The 18,694-nt window shown below is 37.6% G+C and overlaps 1 protein-coding gene across 2 annotated transcripts in view; it reads left to right on the top strand.

Annotated features, from left to right (window-relative positions):
• The window catches only part of LAMA2 (laminin subunit alpha 2), a 335,231-nt gene that overhangs the window by 307,268 nt on the left and 9,269 nt on the right, over positions 1-18,694 (top strand). For both annotated transcript variants that reach the window (XM_077782208.1, XM_077782207.1), the window contains 7 exons: positions 3,504-3,624; positions 5,826-6,044; positions 7,339-7,487; positions 10,249-10,425; positions 11,225-11,438; positions 15,958-16,070; positions 17,532-17,721. In XM_077782208.1, coding sequence (XP_077638334.1) covers positions 3,504-3,624; positions 5,826-6,044; positions 7,339-7,487; positions 10,249-10,425; positions 11,225-11,438; positions 15,958-16,070; positions 17,532-17,721 — 1,183 coding nt within the window. The remainder of the gene's footprint in view (positions 1-3,503; positions 3,625-5,825; positions 6,045-7,338; positions 7,488-10,248; positions 10,426-11,224; positions 11,439-15,957; positions 16,071-17,531; positions 17,722-18,694) is intronic.

Below are 18,694 nucleotides of genomic sequence, written 5' to 3'. Positions count from 1 at the left end.
TTCAGAAATGTTAACTTCAAAGCAAATAAGCTAAGGAAATGGGATAACAAATACTTGAATTTAGTGACTTTCTTTCATGGCTTTAAATAGACCAAAAAACTTATTTAAAGTTTAAATGAATATTCAGCAGTTTTGCAATGACAAGAACAAGAGAATTCTGTGCTACAATGAACAGATGAGCAACACAGAAACAGGCCCATTAATCTATGTCAGCTTTAACTACATGGCATAATGAGAGCCTTGAAGTGGTCTTGTGCACAAGGAACTGTTGTGTTTAATCCACAGACCCTTCTGCCACTGAAAGAATGGACATATTTGTTAATTTATTAGGATAATAATTGACCTCTGATGTCAAATCACCCAGCAACAAAAAGATCTAAGATCTATTTTACTCATTAAATATAACGTTATATTATGTAATTGTGAAATCACATCGGTGCATAACAAGAGGTCTAGAGCAATTATCTTCCACTTCCTTTGTGGCTGCCCAGAAAATCAGTGTACCACAGCTACTTTGACCTGTGTAACCGTTCTGCCTACAGCTATGATTTGTCACTGCCTGAGGCAAGATTAACGTTATGGTAAATTGGAATCAAAAGTAGTGAAAGGGGGATTAGGGCAAAGCTGAGCTACTGCAAACAATAGACACTGAGGTATCCATGACTTTGTAATTATCAGGTCATGTCAGTTCTGCCAAATTCTTTTACATGGTTTGCTTTTGCTCATGACCAAATAGAGTATCAAGTTACAAAAACCCTCTGATGTGTTATGCTTTAAGGCAGCTGCTTGCAGAGTAAACCTGTTAATTGTTATAGCCGGATAGTGTACATAGAATCTGACCTTTTATTATATGTTCTTTGTAAATGGTGTACACTTGCTTCACTGCGAAATAGCTGAACCTTGCTACTAAGCTACAACAAAACAAAGTTGCTACTAAGGTACACCTTGCTACTAAATACAACAAAACCAGAAGTACTATTTGCTACAATTAACGCCATGTTGTTGTTTTCTTTTCTTGTCTGTCTTTCTCACCCCAGTATGAAGGCAAGGTAAAAACAATCAGATTATTTGCATGACTTGCATGTGTCTAGTTAAAGTGCAGCTTGAAAGCACGGGTGGCCCCGCAGCAGCAGCTTGGGCAGTGTTAGAGCAGCTGCTACGCTCAGGCTCTTAGTTCAGCCAGCAAAGCTGCTCCCAAGCGCTCACCACCACCACGTTCCACGCCGTGCACACACCTACACGAGCAACTCTCATTTTCCTCACGCACCTGCTTCCTTCAGCCCTGTGCTGCTCGTGGCCCTGCAGTGCCTCCGGAGAGGAGCTCCAGCCAGCTCTGTGGCTGACTGGATCCGACCTCCAGTCCCATGCGAGGTGGGGAGTGCCCTGTTCAGAGGCAGTGAAGTAGTTACCGAGGAGAGCATAACAACAAGCGGGAGATTTTTTGTGAAATTTGCCGCCTCTTGTGTTAAGAACAGGAGTATGAGGGGCAGAGAGAGGAGATCACCTATTTCTGACTGCGTTTTCAGTTTGCAGCTATTTGTATCCATTGCTTTTGCTTTGGTGTGCTCAGATATGATGTGATCTTCGCTGTGTTTTGCAGTCTAATTCCTGGCTTGAATTGGAAAAATACAACTTCAACCCCACATTCCTGCCCTGAACTTTAGAAAAATTATTTCCTCTCAAGCTCCAGAACTTGCTGTTTGTTTTCCCTCAAAACTGGCCTATTTTGGCAAAATAAAAGTAACAAAAAAACCCAAAAAACAAAAGAAGAATTATGCAATATCTTAGTGAACTCAGACCTTATTTGGTGTATTTTGGAAAGGAAAAAGGAAAAAAGAAGTCTTGCGAAAACATCAAGCAAGTGTTCAGTGTTTTCAAAGAGATTGAGCCAGACAACCATCAGTGCTCCCTTCCAACCTTACCCATTGTGTGATTCGGTGATATGAGTTGGGAATTATAATAGCAGCTGTTTGTAGCAGGACAGGATGAGGACAGTCTGTCACTGGACAAGGCAGGAATGGGTATTATGAGAATGGTTTCTAGATGGCAAAGACTATGGGTACCAGTGACAATGACAACAGCAAAACTGTTCTTCTGCTGGGAGATAAATCCATAAAGAAAGTGTAGAAGAGCAAGGGAAAATAAACTGAAAGGTGAACACAGTTACTTGAATGTAAATAAAGTAGCATATGGATCATTTTAGTTAACCAGATGCTTGCTTTAACTTATGCAGAGAGTACTAATTTGCCAGAGAATACATCATGCTTGCTCAGTTGGCTATAATACAAAATGGCTTCAGTGCCAAAACATGCGGCTGATTAGTATCTGTGAAAATTGGTTTTATTTTTTAATTAATATTCTTTAAAATGTTTTATTTCCTTCCAGGGAACTGAAGTGGTTGTTGCTTTGTTGCTTCCCCCCTTCCCCACCCCATCCCAGTTTTAAGTCCTTATTTATTTCCCAAATTAATTTTTCTCTCTTTGAGCTGTTCATACTATTCAGATGCTCTAGCAAACACTCATGGATAATTCTTTTTCATGAATTAAATAGTGCTGCTTTTTTTTTTTTTTTTTTTCTTACTCTCTGTGGTATCAGTGGCAGCTTTTTTTCTGAAGTGACTTTATAAAGGCCTGGTTCAGATGTTACCAGCAGTTATGGTCTCATCTTGTGTACCCAGGCTTAGGAAATCATACTTTTGCAGTCAAACATGATAGCTCTGATATTACTTTCAAGGGGTTTCTCATTTCCTCTCATCAGCCAATTGATGAGTCAAACATGGAACTTGAATTCCATTACAATATTTTCCTGTTTTGGATGGATAGTTACATTCTGTAACAAACCCAAGGACTTTGTTTTGTTTAACTGCCTGAAAAAGTCAGATGAATTGTTGTATCCTAAGAAAACATGCAGCAGTTTTCATAAGAAGGATAATATATGGAAATATAAAATAAATGTCTATCCACCTGATTGCATTCCTGAAGTGTGTGGGCAAAAACTTTACTCAAATATTTGTACACTGCTAAAGTTCTTTTTTTGTTGGATCTAGCATGCAAAAAGAGGAACAAAAAATGTCTTCCAGTTAAAGTTTCTCCTTACTGTTATGATTCCCTAGCTTGCATCTTTCTGCTTTGCCTAAGGAACAACTTCCTTATTTTGTAGCTCATTGTGTTTTAACACCAAAGGTGATAGTTCTCCTTTACCAAAGGAAAAACATGGGAAACAAAGCAACCAACCATAAACCCTTAAAGAAAAAATTGAGAAGGGACTGTTGTCAATTGGAGTTGAGATGAACCTCTTGTAACAACTTCAAGTGGTGCAAGGCAGAGTGCAATGCGTACTGATAGATTGTAGGCGGCAATACATATTCAAGTGTATGTGTGTAGTTAAAATAAAAATCAAAATCAAGCATCTGTGCAACTGAAACTGTACATACGTGTGTCTGGCTGACTGTTCTCCCTAAATTCTATTTTTGAAAACACATTGTACTTCTAAATGTTTTTTAGGCCTGAAGTGAACTTGGAGAAATACACAGGTTGCCTCAAAGACATTGAAATTTCAAGGACACCCTATAACATATTGAGCAGTCCTGACTTTGTTGGTCTAACCAAAGGATGCACACTAGAGGTTAGTCTGATTTCCATGTATTTTGGCCTTAATGTTTATAAATGTTTTCTGGTTTCTGATTTTATGTTGTAGTAGATTAATTATATATGGTATATTCCTTAGATAGGAATCTAACCTTAGAATCCAAACAGTTACATTTAAGAGAAAGAAAGGTGAGTAAATCTGATCAGCAAGAAGATCCGTTTCCTCCAATCTTGACTTCTTGTAGAGTATCCCTGGCCACAGGTGATATCCCTATCCCTAAAGGGTAGGATTTTCTGAACTGCTTGGCAGTGGTTTAGCTTTGTTTCAGCTGACTAAAATGGTAATTATTGACATTAATGAAGATAGGCATTGACAACACTGCAAAAACTAAAAAAAAAAAAAATCTGATGCACATAAAACACAAGGATTTAATTTTTTTTAAATTGTTATTATAAAGTCATTCACTACATAAAACCTCAGATATGAATACTTACTGTCATGAGCTGGAAGACACATTTCTTACTGATCACTAAGAATGTGCAAAACTGGTGTTGTTATTTTAGCTTTAAATGTATCTGTTTTAAGTTGTTGCTGCTTGCAATTAACAGCCTTTCAGTGTATATAGAATGCAAGGAATCTGATGTGAAATTTGGGAGAGAATTTAGTAATTTTTTATACAAAAAAGTACTTCCACTGACATTTGTGTCCCAATCAATAGTTTGTATTTCTTCTACAATGTAATCTCTACTATATAAAATAGTTTTGAAAGCATATGGAAGATATCCTTCAGATACCATATATACCATATATCTGATAGATATCATATGTCTGATATTCCATCTCAGATGCCATTACAGTAAATCCAAGTGACTTGTTGTTAATCCAATGCTCTCCATTTTTTTTTTTCTACAAAACATTAAAACTTTACTTTGAACAGCAACTGGAACTTGGCTGGGCCAAAATAAAGACAAGGGCCCTATTTTGCTGTGTTTATCCATTGTACCTTTAGTCTTCATCAAAGCAAAAACTACACAATAGTAGGACTCTCCGACAGGATATTAGACTAGATTTATTATGAGATCTGTATTTTCAAGTTTGTAGCAAAACTAAATTGTAAACAAGCAGATTGTTCAATGCTTTTAAATCTTACAGATATGGCTTCAGAAAAAATTTGATAGAAGTTCATATTTATTTTTCCTTATAGTATATTCTTTCTGAAACAGGAAAGAAGAATAGTTGTGTTCATTTTCTTCTGGTGCTATGAATATTAGAAAGTACTTTGCCTTTCACATTATTTTGTAACACTTGAGGTTTCAGAGTGTGAAATCTAATTGTATTAATCCTTTTGTTGGGAAAATAAATAAAATATTCTGATTGCACAAAACAAGACATAGGAAAATTAAAAAGAAGTGAAGCAAAAGTAAAGGATAAAGAGAGGATACGTTTTCAATCATTTAGATGTCCTCAGATTTCAGAGAAAGGTGCGTACCAACAGCAATGATTTTATCTGACATAATTTTTTGTCTCTAGACCTCGAAATAGTTCTGCTGTACTGAAAAAATGGTGAGCTACTTTATAAAAAGTCACTGTTTCTATAGATTGGTCTTTCACATCTGGAAGAATACATGAGTTGGCAGTGATGACAGAAAATCTTTGGGAGTATACACTGACTTATTATTTGATGACATATTCTACTCTTTAAATTGTGTTAATGGCTACCAATGTCCAAAGAGTTGGGCCACATGCAACATGTGCATTGTTTATGACTCTGAGTAACCAAGAAAGCAGTGGTGCTTAGTGAAGTAATGAAGATTAATGAAAAGTATTTTCTCAGCTCATCAGACAAATAATAGAATCTAGTTTACATTCATAATGTGTTTTATTACCTGTTGTATAGATTTCAAAGCAAACTCCAACTGTATTAACTCAATGGAAAACACATAAAAACAACCCTGAGCAGCTATTTTAAATCCAAGAGGATATATCGATATAGAACTGGAACTTTGCCTTCCTGTAAGGCAGGATTCTACAAATACAGTAATGATGCCAGATGTAAAAAGATAAACTAGTATTTGCAGAGGACTTTGAGGAGTAAATTGCTAATGTTTATTACTTTCCATATTTCCACACCATTTAAATTTACATAGTTTATTATTTTAGTTCAGAAATCTTCCTGTGCATTCATAATATTCCTTTTAATTCTACTAATGCTCTTTCCTGTCCTCTCTTTCCTACAGAATATTCATACAGTCAGCTTCTCCAAGCCAGGTTTTGTGGAACTGCAGCCGGTCTCCTTTGACGTGGGCACAGAAATCAATCTCTCCTTTAGCACCAGGAATGAGTCTGGGATCATTTTGTTTGGCACAAGTGGCACAATTGTCCCCCCCAGGAGAAAGCGCAGGCACTCTGCAAGGAAAGCTGCTCCTCTGAAGAGAAAGCGCAGGCAGACAGGACAGGTAAGAGGAACCTGGCAAAAGATTAAAAAGAACCCTACAATTCTACTGAACTGACACAGTTTGTTTCAAGACAGTCAGATGCTTATGCTTAAGTTAAAATTCAGGTATTTGGAATAAATTATTTCTAGTGTCATCCTTTACCTGATGAAGAATCTAATAGAAGCTCAGAATTTGGTTTTTTGTCTTAGAGAAATTGTTTCTCTTACAGATTTATAGTCATGTATCTATTGCTTGTTGCTAAGCAGCAGATTTGGTTTTCTATTATATTCCATGTTTATTTTTTTAACCAAACCCAAATATTAGAAAATACTGTTCTTCACTCATTTTGAGGACTACTTGGAAACTCTCTCAGTTCTGTTCATAGAAACATAAATGACTATCATTCTAATTTCCCTGAGACCAAAAAAAAAAAAAAAAAAAAAAAAAGCTGGGGAACACAGTGAAGATAAGCCACTACTTTGGCATCACCAATGTGAAATTTAACACTTGAGTGCTCTGGCCTCATCTTCTGTATCATAAAGTACAAATGTGTTGTATTAGTCCAGAGTGTCTGAGTGACTGGTAAAAGTGTGATTACTAGAAATTGTTAGAAATTATTCAACTCTTGATTAAATCTTGATTAAAATCCTGACAGACAGGCACACTACAAAAGCAACAAACAGATTGTGTTGTTGCATTCTTTGTTCAGGACTTCTGGGAAGTGATATTTCATTATTCTCCTTTCTGGCTATTTTGGAAGAGAGCTCTTGGTGACCTAGAGTAACACACTCCAGGGACAACACATTGTAATGGCTCACCTGGATGACATTTTCTTCAGGTTAGGGGCTCCTTCATCATTTCCCAGCTCTTCAGGTCACAGAGGTGAACATGACCATTTATTGCTATACTAACTGGAGTTTAGATCCTGAAATCTACCACAATATGATACTGGTGTGATTTGCATGCCTCCAAACCCAGAACTCAAGCTGAGATGAATGCACTTCAGGGCTTGATGCATTTAAGAGCAGGTCTTTTAACAACAAAAGTCAGAAGCATTGTAGGTTAGAAGTCTCCATCCTTCCCTGAAAATAGATAGAGAGTTAAATCTTCTGTTGTCATTTTCCATCATGTCCTCATTTTACCCTTTCCTCATTATAAAATGCTGGACTCTGAGCACAGCAGCAGCAGCAGGACTGAAACAGCAGTGTCTTGTCTATGGTGAGCACATTAACAGCCAGTGTAAGACAATAAAAATGCAAAACCAAGTGAAATAATTTCTTTCCAAATGTAACTCATTCCAACATGTGCCTTGCAGGCCTACTATGCTGTGTTCCTGAACAGAGGTCGGCTGGAAGTGCACGTCTCCACTGGGATCCGGGATCCCCACAGAATCACCGTCAGACCCGAGGCTGGCGAGTTCCATGACAGCAGAGCACATTCCATCCGGATAGAGCGAGCTAGAGGGTAACAGATACCTACAAGTGCTACAGACCACACAGCACAGCTAATTCAACAAAGCAAATGTGTTAAGGGCTTTGTCAATCCATGTAAATGCTTCTTCTGAGAAAAAAAAAAATTAGCTTCATTCGATCATTATCCAGAAATTCTTCCAAAGAAGTTTGACGGTCATTATTGTTCTGAAGAGCTGGGTTTACATGCTTTTGTAGGCTACCAGCCTGTTTCTCCAGACTTGTGTTTGCTTGGAATGGCGTCTTTAACCTTCTGATTCTTTGCAAATATATTTTATAAAACAACTGTGGGTGAGAAATTCTGTCAGGGTGCAATAAATCTCCTTTTCAGGACATATAGAAAAATACCATTTTCAAAGGGTTCAAACTGCAGCAGCACAGCAGCCTGTAGCCTTTTTGTCCATATGCTGGACACAGTGGTGCCCAGCTAAATGTAGCAAAACAGTGAAAACACAGTCCCACTTTTCTTATTGGAAAAGCCATCACAGACCTTCTCAGACCATGTTGTTTTACACTGAATTTCACTTGAATTCCTTTGCCCTTTCTCAGACATTTTAAAACTTTCTTATTGCACTTCACCATTCAGAAAGTGATTAAAAACAATACTACTGTAGTGTGTAGGACTCAGGCAGCCAATAATATTTATGGCCTGGAATAGCCCTTGTTCCAAGCAGACTTTATTATGGACATTTGAACATACAATTCTGTACATTCTATACAGACATTTGTTGGATTAGTGCACTATGCACAATGTTCTGTGTTGTTAAAAAAAATCATAAAGAAGATGTGACATCCAGCATGTTACAAAAGGCACTTATCCACTTCACCCTCTTACCCCACAACAATGCAGCCTTCTTGACCAGCCATTCCTGTCTAGTCCCCAGGTGCCCTTCTGTCCTCTCTGTAATTTGCTTTCCTTTCTGTATAGTTTTCTGACTGAATTTCTATTCTATTGCTAAAAAGCCTCTCACAAATAATGCCTACAGTCAATAAGACTCCTCTACTTCGATGACTAGGTCAAAGTCATACTGTAAATGCTTTGGGAAAAAAGGTTTTTTTGGAAATTAATGACTGCACTTTGTGATACATTTTGTGTCACTGTGACAGAACACAAATATGCAGATGATAATAAAAAGATCTAAACAACAAAGTAAATTATTTTATCCAGTTAGCTTGACCTTATGAGGGTACATGTGGGAGTATATCAAGGCAAAATTGCTGTACACTGCCATCCAGTGATGGTGCTTGTTCAGATGAAACCTCTTGTGTTTTCAAAGTAGCTTTATTACAAAACAAATGCCTGAACTCTGAAGTTCCTGTAGACTGAAACAGATATGAAAAGACATAAATTAAGATTAACCCTTCCTCTTCTCATCATGAACTCAAGCTTTATGTTTTTTAAATGTGAGGAACACCCTGTGAAAACTCTCCAGAGATAATTGTCCATATAATTATGAAAAATGATATTGTTGAAGACTATTTAACCTCATTGCAGGCTTCTGCTTGGACCCAAAATGTATACACTGATTAGCCATGACTAAGATACAGCAAAAAGGATAACTTGAATCTTGAAAATCTGACTTCACTACACTTCTTCTGAAGGCAGAGAAGGGAAATGTCCTCTCTGAGACACTTCATGGAACCTAAATTAGTCTTTTTCTCTGAACTGCCTCCAGAGAAATTTCTCTCCTTCTGATTCCACTACTGAAGGGACTGGGAGATACAGGGATTGTCCTGAAAGATAAGTCTTTTAATAACTGCTTTCTCTAACCCTTTGAAAAATTAATATTTTTACTCTGTAGCTTACCAAACCAAATTAATTCATCCAAAACTATGAGGAAATTGGACAATTTATACATAGTACAGCACTTACAAAATGCCAGTGCTTAAGTCACTGTCCATTTTTGTCTAGGATGTGTGTAAATAACAAAGCCAAGCATTTTGGTTTTGGAAACAGGTCTCTTTTCAATAAGCATTTTCAATATTCAGTTGCTTGCATTTGTAATTATAGTTAAGAAAGAATATCAGAGTTCAATCTAATTTTGCAGTTGACAAGAGGGAATTTATTTGTCAGAGACTGATTAGTCAGCCAGTGGTGCTGCAGAAGCTCCTACCTTCTTCTCTTCAGCATTAACAGTAAACATGGGACTGCTTTGTCTTTTGCTTGTACCATGTGAAATACCCACTGGAATGAATTATAGCTCCTGTATTGGTACACTGTGAACAATCAGCAGTTTTCCTCCTCCGCCACCTCCCCCAGAAGAAGCTGTGAGATCTTTAAAAAGTGTACTCTATGTCTGCTATTGATCCTGCAGTCAGAGCAGTCTGGTTGTGCCCCAGCAAGAAGATAATAAGGAAATAGGGAGTCCAAACAAAATGTGACCCTGTGCTGTTCCCATCCTGCTGAGCTCTAGATGATTATATCTACCACTACAGTCCAGCCAGCTCAGCCCTTACTGTGTCTGTATTGCCACACCACAAACCACTTCTTCCTATGCAGCCAGTGTCTGACATTATCACCCCTCCACAGCACAGTTTTGCCAGGCTATGTCAAACAACTACCAAGGAAGCACAGCAGCAGCTGAAACCCTTCTAGTGGTTAATATGCATTTAATGTGAGCTGCCAATTACATAATTTGAATTGCTCATTGTTACAGCTGGTGTGGGAGTAAACAGGACTTGAAAGGGGGTGATTTCAATACAAGCAATAACCAGCGTAAAATATATATTTCTTTGCTTTCAAATCTTTTCCACAGAATGTTCAGTGTTCAAGTCGATGAAGACAAAGTCCAGACTCAGAGGTTGCCATCAGACCAGCCCATCTCTGTTAAGAAACTCTTTGTGGGGGGTACATCTTCTCCGTTTCAGATTTCCCCTCTCAGAAACATACCACCATTTGAGGGCTGTATATGGAATCTTGTCATTAATGCCACGTAAGTCTCAATGATGCCAACAAACATCCACTTAATGAGATCTGGTTAAACTGCCTTGGTTGCCAGAAGAGAGTTTATTGTTGCAGCTAATCATACTAGCAGCAAATCCTAGAATATGATCTGTTTTCTTTATATGCCATTCCTTTCTTTTGTCTACAGTATATGCTCCATAGGCTATGCTATTAATGAGCTGTTTTACGGACAAGCCAACACTCTCTGTTTATCAATGAAATCAGAGAAATTCAGCGGTAATGCTGCAGTAAGATATGCATCAGCAATAGGTACTTATGGTGAACTATAACTCTTTAGGTATGGATGACTTCCAAGATAAGTCAAAATTCTGAGAACCACTATGGGGAATCAATTTACTTTGTGGAAAGTGCAGTAATCTGCAAGGAGCATTTGAGTAAAAGGAAAAGCAATGGCAAATAAAATCAAACCTCTATAGAAAGTTTCCATGTAAATCTTTCTTTCACATATCTGACATACCTAAATTAGGATTTTATCACTCCACACCAGAGTAAATGACTTCTCTATAATACCATTGAAAATATGTAGACCTGTAAAGTTTGCCAAAGATGATGCCTGTCTCTCTGCACAGACCATAGGAAGAAAAGCCAATGGTCACTGTCACCTCTAGTTCAAGTGTCTTGCTTCTGTACCTGTACCTACCTGTACAGGGTGGCTTTTGTGTCCTGTGAAGTGAAATTACTCTGCAGCATATAATTGTTTTTTATAAATGGGTGGTAAAAAGGCAGGAAAACTAATAACAGACATCACTCTTTTTGTGTGTTCTCAGCCCCATGGACTTTGCTCAACCTGTGTCCTTTGAAAACGCAGATATTGGTCGGTGTCCCACACTAGAACCAGAAGTTAGGCCAGCTGAGGATGAAGACAAACCAACTCGTGCAACAGTTCTGGTCCAGCCTGAAACAGACACTAATGGGGAGAAAGAAGGGCCAAGAGTCCCTCCTGCTTCTCCTCCTGCAACACCATCTCTATCGTCAGCACTTGTAAGTTTAAATCACTTTGGTCAGGTAGAGTTTGAAAAGTTTTTTTCCAGGCAAAATTGAAAGGCTATTCATGAAGAATAATGAAGAATTTTGCCACAAAAATAGTGACAATTTAGCATGATACTGTAAATGGAACATCTTGTTGCAGGTCAGTAAAACCTGTGGATAATGGAAAACTAGTTGATATCATTTGCTTGAATTATCACAACAGTAATTTAAAGAATGATATAGCTTTAGAAATATATTTGGCTTGCATGCTTAGCTATAAACCCTTACACTTCAGGGTGTAAACCAAGCAATATTTGCTTGGGGTTGGAAGGGAAACTTTCCCACAGGAAATCCATTTCATTATGATATTTCTTGTGCTGGTCTCTGATGCACATAACAGTCATGTCACGTGATGTGATGAAAAAAGAGATAAACCAGGAGGCCTATTCGATATAGCAATTACTCCACTGCTGTTTTATAAGTTCAGTCAGGAGAATTACAAAATGAAACCCCAGTCACTGCTAAATTGAGCTAAACTGTTGTTACCAGAAATAAACAGTGAGATAGTGGCAAGCAGTCTTGTACAACAAAAGTTAAGGAAGAAACTCCTTCTCTTACAAGTGTAGTAGTTTTATAAGCTGACGAAATATTTTACTGTTCACAAACACAGGTTTACACATACGAATATTAAAATGATTAATACATACACCAGAAGATATCTTTGAGGGGAAAATTATTTGTATTTTCTTAGACCTGAATATAACTGACAGGTTTATGCAGTCTATAGTTTAGTATGAGTGAGGTTTCAAAATGTGTGAAAAGTCTGCACATTCCCCAGTTAGAAACCTATTTGCATTCTTGGAATTTACACTTCAATAGTAATGAAATAGTTTCAAGAAGACCCAAATTCTATTTGAGATACATGACCATCTTTGTTGGCCAGTATATATGGCACAGCTTAGCTAAAAGGACATATCACGTATTACTGAAATCTCCGCCTCACATGCATGGAAATGAGAGCCTTGGGTTCAAGGTAGGCAAGCTGTATCTCAGTTATTACCGTGCCCCAAGCCCCATAGTTACAAACACCGGGCTCTCCAAGCTCTAGGGCAGTGGTTTTGACTCGTTCCCACAAGGTGGAGTAGTTGTAGCACCAGGGCTCCCATGCAGCTTTTCTGTTTGGAGTTCAAAGCAAATTTGCAGTAGAGTAAGGCTTCTATAGAAAGATAAGGAACCAGGCAACAAGGTAAAAAGAATTATCCAGTTTAATGCTCACTGTTGTGACAAATGCAGTCGTAGTATCCCTTGATCAAGCCTTAAAAACAAATCAAACAAACAAACCACAGAAGAGCATGAAAGAGCAAGTGCACACTTCTTAAGACTATAAACACCATTAAAATAGCAAAATTGAGAGGAATAGATCTACTCATTAATATCAGAAACTAGCCCCTTTCCAACTAGGTGAGCTTTGTATATCACAGTGACAATTTAAATCAGTGACAATTTAAATCAGGAATTCTAAATAAAACACCACTACTCCACTTCTCTCCTGGAAATAATGAAACTGTTTTAGTATGCTGAAGACTTGAAAATATTTTAAATAACGCAAGCTTTTGGATAGCTGTTACATTTATATTAGTGAGTTCTTCAAAGTATTTTTAAGGGGACTGTTCAAAAAAGTAGCTACAGTCTGGTAATGAGGTGGCACTCATATAAGGTGGTAATCATACTACAGTAAATTTTACATAATCTCAGTGTAGAAGGACTGCATATGGAAAATGTACAACAGAAAAATGTATTTTCACATAGGAGGCTTAAATAACTGATATGCTCTATTTGAGTACTTTTAGGACCTTTTTTATCTACATATATCCATCTGCATGTAAAAGGGGAGGGCAGTTGAATCCCAAATGAGGAAAAAACCTACCCATACTAAATGCAAGACGAGATCCATGAGTAGGACAGCTGGAAAATACACCAGCCACCAGTCTGCTGCTGCTTGCTGTGAATGCCAGAATGTTCCTCAACACTGGGTAACTGCTGCTTCTGCCTCACATTGTTCCCTGCTCCTCAGGGTCCGCTTGCCGCTGAAATAAAGAGCGCCAGCCTTTCTTCTGCCTTTGACTCCATGACGGTACCTCCCTCTTTTGACCCATGCATTTCTGCCTTGTGTTATTAACAGTATCCAGTGAACTGTGGGGACTGCTTCAGTGCTTTATCTACTAATTGCTTTCTTTGTAATTATTAATGCAGCAAATGAGAATATGGAGAGTGTGTGACAGTCCACCAGTGGCCTTTTCTGGTTTTCATTTCCACTGCCATACACACTGAACATCTTGACCTATTGGTCATGTCCCTGACATCTTACAAGACTGAAGTAAAGTGCAGCTGAAGAGTTCAGTCTTTCATGTAATGTGGGAGATTATTAAGCAGCCAGGACACATTAAGGCCCTTACTCAAAAAGCAAAGCTGAGATATTTTAATACAGGCTTATGACTCATGCTTAGTGCACAGTCTGATGAAAGCTGTAAAGCTGGCTGTCCTTAGGTAAAACAAAAATGGACACAGGCTTGTAAATAAAATATGGATGTTTTTTAAACATGCTCTGCTGGTTTTTTTTTTTTTCCTTTTGCTGACTTTTCCTAATGAATGCTTACTATTATAAGTAGTTATTAGTAAACAATCGGTGTATGTTATGATTCCGGCCATCATGGTGTATTGCACACTCTCCCATACTCCTTGCCCTTTCTTACAGTCACCCTGCTGTAATGAAGAAAACCTACAGTGTTTGCTGGTGCTGGGGAGCAGCTTGTGTCAGGGTCAGACCCTTTACTAACATTTACCAGCCAAGGATTAAATTTACTGTCAGAATATATCCTTTTACAATGTAAAATGTAGAAGTGTGTAAAGAAAAGGTGTGTGTATGTATTTTCCAATTCTTTCCAGTACCAGTTGTTATTTTCTATCTTTAAATTTTAGCAAGCTCAAATGTAATTGAAGGTATTATATGCATGGTATTTTCATTAGCTTATTTGTTAGACTTCTAGATAAGCCTGTAAAACTTAACATAATTCAGAATTTTACCCTGCATTATGAGAATATTATTTTTTTTTCTTTTTGATGATCACTGAAAGACTGGCATTATACATTCATAACCCTGTTTAGTCCTGGTGAATTTTCCCTGTTTTTTCCCCCCCATTGCATATTGATGTATCAATTGTTCCTGTCATAATGCATGGTGTTCTACTCTGTCATATTCAAACTAGAGCATTTATTATGCAAAACTATATTTTAGAGGTGTTCTATACTGTTGTGAAGATCTTATTGATGTATAAAAGCAAAAAATATTACTGAAAAACTGAGTGAGAGAGGGAAATAAATTTCCTCTTTGCAGGTGAAATCTCAGGGCTAAAGTCACTCCTAACATTTTCAAAATGTTTCCGAGAAAGAACAATGTCAGCAATGCACTACACCTTGTGCTTTGCAGGCCCCTGCTGAGTCAGGGCTCAAGTAAGAGACTGTCACCAATCCAAAATGATAGCAGCCACAGTGCTTAAAAACAGAGCTTGCAGCTATCAAAGTTTGTTTCTTTCCCAGCAGTATTGTTCAATATTTTGTTGAGTTAGATCCTTTGAGTAGTTTCCTCACAATACTCTCAGTGGGAGGCAAAAGCCAGACATGAGTAGAAGCTGGTAATTACCATGGTCTCACATTGCCCCAGGCACGCCTATACAAGAGCTTTAAGGACCGGAGATTAAAAGACCTGGCGAAATTAAAACGAGAAAATTATAGTGGACAGAAGATATTTTACCTTGCATTGTTGCACTACTTCATGATTAATGGAAGTGGAGCTACAGGGAGGGGTTTCGTTTTTTACAACCTGGATAATGTCTCTAGGTTAGACAGCTGGGGGATTTCAACAGCTGTTACATCTATCCACCAGTTATTCAGATTCCCTGATTGTTTGTGGGGGCCTTCCAACAGCACTAGGGGAAACAACAGCACATTAAGCAAAGAATACAGTTGTAAAACAATATAAAGAAGTAAAATGAAGGACTCATTGACAGCTGCAAGATCTGAAATTACTTTTAACTCATTATTTTTAAGGTGACTGGATTTCAAGCTGACAACAAAGCATCCCTTTAAAGCTTAAATCTTGTTTCATTTCTGTAAGAGGGCATCCTATTGTGTAAAACTCAGTTATGTGAGCTAAGAGACACTGAACTGCCTGGAAATCACTTAAGACTCTTGTAAATGCCCACTGGTGAAAGCATGAAAGCAGCAATGTTCATATATTACTTTTATTTGCTTTTACCGCTATCTTAATGACCTCTTTTACACCAAGTTCCTGTCAGACTGGTTTATAACTTTAGCTGGTGTGATGAGACATCAGCCCACTGGAAAATTGCAGGGCCAGTCTCTAGACTAGGTACAACATTCTCAGTCCTGCACATTTGAGAGACTCCCAGCATATGCACAGCTGAGACAGATACAAAATATGAAGTTTGCATGATTGCTGTATATTTTGCAGGATTCCTGTGCTGCTGACACAGAGCCAGCCATTTTAGAAGGTGGCAAGCAGTTTGGTCTTTCAAGGAACAGCCACATTGCAGTTGCATTTGATGACACCAAAGTGAAAAACAGGTATGTTGTTTGTTTCAGCAATGAGTAATGATGGAATAGTGTCAAAATAAAATGCCCCTCCTAATTCTCTCAAAAGTACCTCTGAAAACTGTGGTCATAATCTGAAAAGATCATATGACTAATTAATTTCATTAACCAAACCTAAAAAAGCATTAAAGCATGAAATCTAGGCAGTGAAATGCCCACCTAAGGAGCTCTCACAAAAACAATTTACCTCTTTGTTTGTAAAGGTTTGGGCACACACAGACCCCAGACTGATTTGCTAAAAACCAGAGTAATGGAATCGGGTTGTGCAACTGACTTCAAAGATATTTTTTTCAGAGGAAGGTGGTTTTGTTCAGTAACTTGATAACTTCTTTTAATAAGGAATTTTTCCCCTTTCCTCCAATAATTAAGATCAATCTTGCTTAGTAAATAGGAAAAAATATATTGTTACCTCAAAGTATAACATTATGTACATATAACTGTTGGCATGCAAAGGAATTCCATGAACTGTTTATAAAAATGCAGCTTTTTTCAATGGATTTGTGAAGATAGAACTTGTTAGCTGTTTTTATTTTTTTTGCTCTGCAGGCACATGGTCATTAAGAAATGTGCCATGTCACACCACTAAGCAGTTTTGCTGCTTATAGTTGCCAAATCCATTAGCCCCACACTTATTTATCCCTATAAAGATGCTGTACCACATACTGTAATTTTAGAAAAATTACAGTCCAGGAATGATCCTGGACTGATCATTTTCATGCAATGATTTTTCATTTATATTATCAGCTGCTTTCAGCTACTGACTTTGCAGCTCAGCTTGAGCAAGTTTAGTGATGTGTTGCCAGTACAACTTTAGCATTAGAACATCTAAATAATTTCTTCAAAGGTTCTTTCTGTAGAGGAGGTTCTCAACATTAGGTTGACATTCTGTCCAAGGGGTCATTAGGTTTGCTGAGACACAGCCTCATTTTCTCTTGGGAGAAATCAGAATAAGTATTTTATATCCACATTTTGAACTCTTCTGTCTGCATCTTTAAAAGCTTTGCAACCTGTCTTCAGGCAATACAACTCATTAGAAACTCAACATTTGCCAGCTGTCACTACAGCTCTCTCCTCTTTGTGAGGATGTGTGTGGATGATGGATAATGCTGCTGGAATTTTACAAGTGATGGGATTTTCTAGATGCTACAACTGCAGCTGAGAATTACATCTTGAAATTCTATGCCAAGACTGTAGTTTTGTATGTCCATAGCAAGGGAACTAACGAATGCTCACATGTCAGGGGTCAGATAGGTGTGAAATGTAATTTGCATATAACCAGATTATTTTTCTTGAATTGTAATGGACAAGTAAAATTGGCCACTGGTGGTATAAAATTTTTTTAGAAAAAACACAAAAAGGTAAAGCAGATTTGCCTAGTACCCGACTCCAAATATCTTTTCCTTTTTTACTGTTTCCTGCTTGTTTGATTCCTAGGCTTACAATTGAATTTGAAGTCCGAACAACAGCTGATTCTGGCTTGCTGTTTTATATGGCCCGCATCAACCATGCTGATTTTGCTACAGTTCAGATAAAGAATGGTCTGCCTTACTTCAGTTATGATCTGGGAAGTGGAAACACCAGCACAATGATTACCAACAAAATAAATGATGGCCAGTGGCACCAGGTATAATAGTCTAATTCTAAATTATTTGTAATGGTAAGAGTGAGCTTTGTTTTGCTTTGAGATATTTGCAATGTAGTCCACACAAGCCAAACTTTACAGCTAGTATTTTCTGGGGAAAAAAGAAAACAATCTAGCAAAAATTTCTGTCAGATGCACTGGTACAAAGAAATTTATCCTTCAGGAAACACATATTTCTGAACATATTTAAAATATGTGCCATGTATAGTAAGGAACTACAGAAAATGTTCCTTCCTGCTTAATAGGGCTCATGTGAGTATCAGCTCATGATGATGAAATACATCATTAAAATCAGTTGTTTCTACATTAATAATGTCATTGATAAGGCAGATTGCTGAGAACAAAGGAAAAAAAAAGTAACATGTAAGTAAACCTTCCCTGGATTATTAATTCAGTAGGGAATAAATATGATATTCATGGATTTATTTAGCATCACCTTCTGTGACTTTATGAGGGAGGATTATATGCAACGCCTGTGGCATTTGGATGCTAAGAGAAGGAATGCTATCACAGCCATGAAATTTATTATTTACTGGGCCAAGGACAACAGACACACATTATTATTATATTCATCAGGTGACATGGTGGAAAGGCACCACTCAAGACAGAGAAGCAAAGTATATATGTAACTGTGGGTTGAATTTATATGCTATAAGTTACACTGAATTTTGTACAGATATTTAGAAATTCAGCATCCACATCTCATCCCCAAATGAGAAAAAAATAGAATTGCACTTTCTCTTACACTTTATTGCCTCATTTCCACTCTGTTCTCCAGGAATTTTATTTTTATGAGGTTTTTCATCACGAAGTTTTTTATTATAGCAACTGCTCTACACCGAGGTGTTTCAGAAAGGGAAAAAATGAAATTGTATTAATCATTTATCTTTTTCATATAATGCCTGTAAGCACTGGCAGCAGACCAAGGCCCCATTCTGCTACTCCCTCTGTACAT

Source organism: Lonchura striata, chromosome 3, assembly GCF_046129695.1.
Source record: "Lonchura striata isolate bLonStr1 chromosome 3, bLonStr1.mat, whole genome shotgun sequence".
NCBI lineage: Eukaryota > Metazoa > Chordata > Aves > Passeriformes > Estrildidae > Lonchura > Lonchura striata.
The sequence above is the reverse complement of the archived record's forward strand: the minus strand, read 5'-3'. Positions and strand labels throughout refer to the sequence as shown.